The sequence below is a fragment of the Archocentrus centrarchus genome, unplaced genomic scaffold (genome assembly GCF_007364275.1).
Source record: "Archocentrus centrarchus isolate MPI-CPG fArcCen1 unplaced genomic scaffold, fArcCen1 scaffold_35_ctg1, whole genome shotgun sequence".
NCBI lineage: Eukaryota > Metazoa > Chordata > Actinopteri > Cichliformes > Cichlidae > Archocentrus > Archocentrus centrarchus.
In genome coordinates, this window is record NW_022060262.1 from 1,978,504 (window position 1) to 1,984,503 (window position 6,000).

The 6,000-nt window shown below is 39.9% G+C and overlaps 1 protein-coding gene across 1 annotated transcript in view; it reads left to right on the forward strand.

Annotated features, from left to right (window-relative positions):
• LOC115776618 (CD226 antigen-like) overlaps positions 1–3,237 on the forward strand; it is a 29,133-nt gene extending 25,896 nt beyond the window's left edge. The window contains exons 3-4 of the mRNA XM_030724343.1: positions 2,453–2,809; positions 3,047–3,237. Coding sequence (XP_030580203.1) covers positions 2,453–2,809; positions 3,047–3,237 — 548 coding nt within the window. The remainder of the gene's footprint in view (positions 1–2,452; positions 2,810–3,046) is intronic.
• The last annotated feature ends 2,763 nt before the right edge of the window (positions 3,238–6,000 follow it).

A 6,000-nucleotide genomic window follows, 5' to 3' on the forward strand; every position in this document is an offset into this window, starting at 1 on the left:
TGGGATGATAAAGGCATTAGTCTGTTATACTGGCTTTGTTTTATGAAAATCAATTAAAAACAATGAACTCCTGACTGTCCCTTTTTTTTTTTTTTTTGCAGCTTTATGTCCTTCAATAGTTGGCACTACTCACTTTGTATCAGGGCTAAACCTTACCTGTACATTGGGTGGTGTTATAATAAATTTATTAAGCATTGTATGTGAAGCTGCAAGATGCACCAAAGAAAACTTTCATAATTTTCCAGGTAGCTTCATAGAATAGAAACAAAAACTTCAACTCTGAGTAAGAACAGAATCTAAATGTATGTGAAAGTCTTGGGCAAGTCCCCATCAGACAGCACAGAATAAAACGGGGCTCGGAGACTGAACTGTTGGCAGTTTGAAGCTGTTTCACACTCTATCACACCTCCGAGCTAAACACACAGGAATGGTTCTAACACCTGTTTCAGTCTTGTGGACCTGTTTTATCGTCGTATGTAGCGCGCAGCTTTCTGTCTCTACAGGTGAGTCATGATTTTATTAAGATGTTGTGATCAAGTGAGACCTCTTAGATTCTCTTGTGTTGGCTAATAGATACACTTTTCTAAAGATGCAGCTGATTGAATGACTTTCATCGTCTCTGCTCAGAGAACAGGATGTAGGAGGCGCCCAGTCAAGCTGTGGCTCTTTCTATGACATCTTTTCTGAATGGTTATGATGGAGGACAGTCATGCTGGGAAGCATTTCACTTGTAGTTAATGACACTTACTTCCTGTAATTAGCTCAAAAGCCACCAAACCTGGACTCCGGATATGAGCAGTGCTGTCAGTGACTTTGCTGAGAGAAAAGCCTGAAACATGAAGGTCTGATGGGTGAGCAGTTTGTGTTTTTCTAAAGGACTGAAACAGGCTTGTTATGCAGTGTGTCTGTGAGGATCTGTGGTTAGTGGGCTTCTCTCTTTTGTTCCAAGCTTACACACAGTACAGCTGTCTTTGTGTTACTTCAGTAAGAATCCGTTTTGTGTATTTGGTAGCATGGTTGAAGAAGATGGGTTGTGTGTGTGTGCGTGTGTGTTTCTCTGGCTTCCTCACACAGTCCAAAGACATGACAGTAGATTAACTGGTGAGTGTAAATTGCCCATCAGCCATAGCAGATCCGCATGTTTGATTTGGCACAGATTACACTACATGCCCTCCTTGATGCAACTTTTCCATTTAACCATGCTTGGAATGCAAAGGTCATCACCAAACATTGAAATGATTGAAAAATGCACGTTTCTGTTTTCCTTTGTACTTTCTGTAGATTCTAGGCTTGTAGCAAATAAGCACAGTTTAGTTACATTTTAGAAAATACTAAAGTATACTGTTAGTTTTTTGGATATGATTCCATAACAGCGTGTCGGTTTAAAATCTTCCTGTAAATATATTTATTTTCTTTCTGTGTATGTTTGCATGTCAGACACAGGTGTCGTGGTCCTGGGCCTTTTGTCCAGTGTTTTTGTGTTTTTTGGGGATTGAAATTCTGTTATTGTTAATTCTTTCAGTCACACTGTAGGTATGAATGAAACACAGATAATAAATAAATAGATAAATAAAATTGTAATGCCGGTTATCACGACTAATAATACTAAGAAGAAATAGAACCAAGTCATTTAGACCAAATGAATCTGCTCACATTTTAGTGCCACAACATCCTGACAGACCCTGTACATGTACTCAAAAGCTTGGCATTAACATTGGTAGTGACATAAGGGACATTATTTGATATTCTCAGGATGTGCAGGCCAGGATATGGTGTGGATTTCCCACTAGATAATTAACGGCAATTAACCCATAATGCACCTGCAGAAACGTAAGTGCCTGCAACGTCACTGGCCACTTACGTAGGTGATGTTGTAGGTGCTCCAAAGATTCTGCAGAATAAATCACGGCTAAGAGTATACAGAGCATAACGAGACAAAATCATTTTAGTAATAATTGTTTTTTATCGATTGCACTGTTTTTGTGATCGTTTAGAGCCAAAATTGAAATCAGATTCCAATTAATTCCTTGTATTCTGTTTTGCTTCCTTTGTCCTGTTTGTAAGATGCTGCCTCACAGCAAGAAGGTAGTGGGTCTGAATCCTTTCTGTGTGGGGTTGCGTGTTCTCCCCATACATATGTGTTTGTATTGTCTCTGAGTACTCTGGCTTTTACCCCTGCATGGGTTTAGGTTCATTAGTGTTTCTAAATTGGCTGATGTGACTGGTTATATATTTCTCCGTGTTACCCTGTGACAGACTAGTGACATGACTGAGGTGTACCCAACCTATAACCCAGTGACAGTTAGGAAAGCCTCCAGCCACCGCGGGACTTTTAGGAGGATAAAGATGGTCACTCTATATTTAATTTTAGCAGCTCTGATTGGCTGCTGTAGAAGTGAACAGTTGTATTTTGACCTTTAACCTCTCTGCTCTGTGTTGTTTCCTCTTTCAGACCAGAAAAACATCACTGCTGAGTCTGGACAGACGGTCACTCTGACATGTCGAGCTCCAAACAACAGCATCACAGTTGTAGAGTGGAGCAGAGCTGACCTGGAGCCAGAATATGTCCTTTTGTACCGGGATGATCAGATTGACCCAGAAGAGCAGCATCCAGCTTTCAAGAACCGCACGGATTTGCAGGACAGACAGATGAAGGATGGAGACGTGTCTGTGATTCTGAAGAACGTGACGATTAATGACACTGGAACATATGAGTGTCGTGTCTTCATGAGAGGAACAAACCGCAGGAAGAGAGCTTATCAAAAGATTCATCCCATCAGCATCATCAACCTGACTGTTGATCCTCCAGGTGAGTGAGCAGAGTTCAGTGTGTCTGTGATCAGAGGTGAAGCTGCTTCCTGGTTGTTGATGTTTGTTTCTAAAGATGTTGTTGATGAGACTTTGTAGAAAGCAGCTGGTCTGAGTGATGTGATCAGAGTGCAGTAGATAATGTCTGACAGCAGTTTGAAGAGGAAATGGATTCTGTTCTGTTCTTCACTCATCACCTACCTGACAGCTGACACCTCACACCTGTTTCTACCTGCAGGTCCAACAGGAGGAACCACAGAGGATGGAGGGAAGGAGGATGGAGTCAGTAGAGGTCGTCCTGGGCTGATAGTGATTCTGTCAGTTCCTGCTGTGCTTATTGCTGCTGCTGTTTTTGTTTTGATTTACAGAAAACATAAACAGCAGCGTCGGGATTCATACCAGCCTCCTTCTGAACTGCAGACTGTTTGAAATGTCTCAGAGATTTTTACTCAAGGATTCAAAGACTTCATTCTTCTCATGTAAAATAGGACAGGAACAAAATTCAGATTCCGAGCTCCTCCAGTGCAAGTCACAGAAGAAACTGTGTAGAGTGTACATTTACAAATCAATAGAATAATAATAATAGAATACAATAAATACCCAACTAGAAAGAAAGAAAGCTGGTCTGGTACCAGAGCAGTTTGCACTGCATCATGTTTTTATCTCTTAAATGTGAAGGTTTTTGAATAACAACAATAATTATATTTTACCAATAAAAACATAATTTGTCTTTAGAAGCTTGCACATACTGGTGACTTAAAATTACAGAAACTTAAAAGAATTATTTTGGTAATTAATATTGTTAATTTAGGGCAGCTGTGACATAAAGCTTACACTGGGTGGTCTAATAAATTGATGAAGTACTCTATATGAAGCTGTAAAATGCACCGAGGAAAGTTTTCAAAATTTTCCAGGTAGCAATAAATGTGACCCACTGACAGGTTGAACTCAGAAATCTAGATTTAGCTTCAGTGTTTCTGTGGTAACTAAGCAGATAAATGCTCAGCCTGTGTATCTGCTGATCTGTAGGTTCATAGAAGAGAAACACCCTTCAGCTCTCTGAGTAAAAACAGAATCTAAATGAGTGTGAAGGTCTTTCTGGGCCTGTCCCTGTCAGACAGCAGAGGATTAAATTTGGCTGATGTTACTGAACTGTTGGCAATTTGAAGCTGTTGCCCACTCTATCACACCTGCCCCACCACACTCCTCACATCCGTTTCTCCACTTCATGCATAACTGTCAGTTGTGAGTCATTTCTCAGAAACTTTCTGCTTTATCGGTTTTCTTTCTTTCCTGTCTGGCAGTTTTTGCAATCAGAATGATGATCCAAATGCATTGTTTTACCAAACATATTTGCTTTTACAACAACAGTTTTCTATAGGCTGTTCATGTTAGTGTTTGTAATTTTATTTATTCATGCCAGGCCTGACGAGCAGGGGGGAAAGGGTTTCAGAAGACAGATAGAGAGAAAGAAAAGAAAGGAAAAAAAAAAGGGGTAGAAAACAGAAAAATCCTGCAGCTGTGTGCTCAATCATGTGTTTATTTTGTTACTTAAACTATCTTAATTAATCTGTCCAACTCAAACAGTGACCGTGTTTATCGCCCCGTAAAGCTCCACATTTCCTTCCTCTGTACCTGGATAGTTCCTGCCTGCAGCACCAAAGGACTCCGTCTGTCCTGCTCTAACAGCAGCACCTGATATTTGGCTCTCCTCCTCAGTCCGCGTCATCATGTATGCCTCATATTCAGTATTGTGGTGTATTCTGAGGTGTTTAATGGGGTTTGTTGTGTTACCACAACTTCTCACTGTTTTCCCACAAACAGTTTGCATCTTGGCTATTTGTGAAGCTGAAGTAGCTCCACACGTGACCATTTGCCACTGTGTCTATGTTTGAGTGAGTGAGCAGCATCATCATGCTGTGCTTGGGCATTACGTCCTTACGCATTACAGACTTACCAGGCGGGAGAAAAAGTAGTTCCCTTCAACCCGTCTCATTTAAGCACGATCTCAGTAATTTAGTTACTTCCTAATGTGTTCTTGGTAAGATACATTATCTCAAATGACTGAAGTATTGAAAGTATTGATACTTGGATTTGAGAATCGATTTTAAAACATAAAGGTCTGGTAATGGAAGTATCAATATTTCAGTATCAATCCGCACATCACTAGTAAAAAACGGTAGGCAGAGGGAGAATGAGGATGTTGATACATATATCTCGGGACTGTGCTCCTTTGTGTAGCTTTTTGTCTGATGTGCTACGTTAAATAAATGCACTGACTTGTACGAGGATGGGTTTTATCCGTCACACATTACAAAATGTAAATTTGCACCTGACACAAAAGACCCAAGTCACTGACATGAATAATGAATAAAAGAGAGCCTAATCACTCGGCACCTCCTTTTGGACAGTACCAATTTCAGAGCACAGGTCATCATGTTTAGTGCACTGTATCCTATAATGACATAATTTGTGAACTAAGCGACTGCATTCTTGGAGAAACCTGAATGAAAGAGTCTAAGGTTTAAAATATCATGGTCCACAGTGTCAAATGCTTCTGATAAATCAATAAAAAGTGATGCAGAATGTTATTTCTTGTCAAGAGCCACAATAGTATCATTTACCACCTTTAATTCAGCTGTGATGGTACTTTGCTTTTTTCTGAAGCCTGACTTATTGTTTGATAAGATGTTATTGTGAGATCTATGTGAGAGCTGAAGGCCTGTACATGTTTCATATACTGTATATCCACCTTACTGTCAACTGAACAATATCTATTCCTTTAACTGAAGTGATCTGAAACACTCTGGTGATGATTAGTTCTCAATTATGGCCATACAAACAGCTAATTTACCATTATTTATGTTCTTTGTTTTCTGCTCTGAACAGAGGTGAGCATCAGTTAGCCACAACTATTCACATTTTCTCTCAGAGCTCGTCATGAAACCCACAGAATCACGAGAAGAAGAACAAGTGAGACCAAAGTTTCCAGATCCTGCAGAGAAAGCAGAGCGCTGCTGTGGAGACGACAGCAGGGTCTGAGAGTTAGAAATATAAATAATAGGAAAGATACTGGAGGCATTAAATTCATGTAATCATGAATTATTGATAGAATATGTATTCTAATTTCTATATTATGGAAGACATGTTGCTGAAGAAGAAACAGAGAGAGAAGAGGTGGATGGATGGATG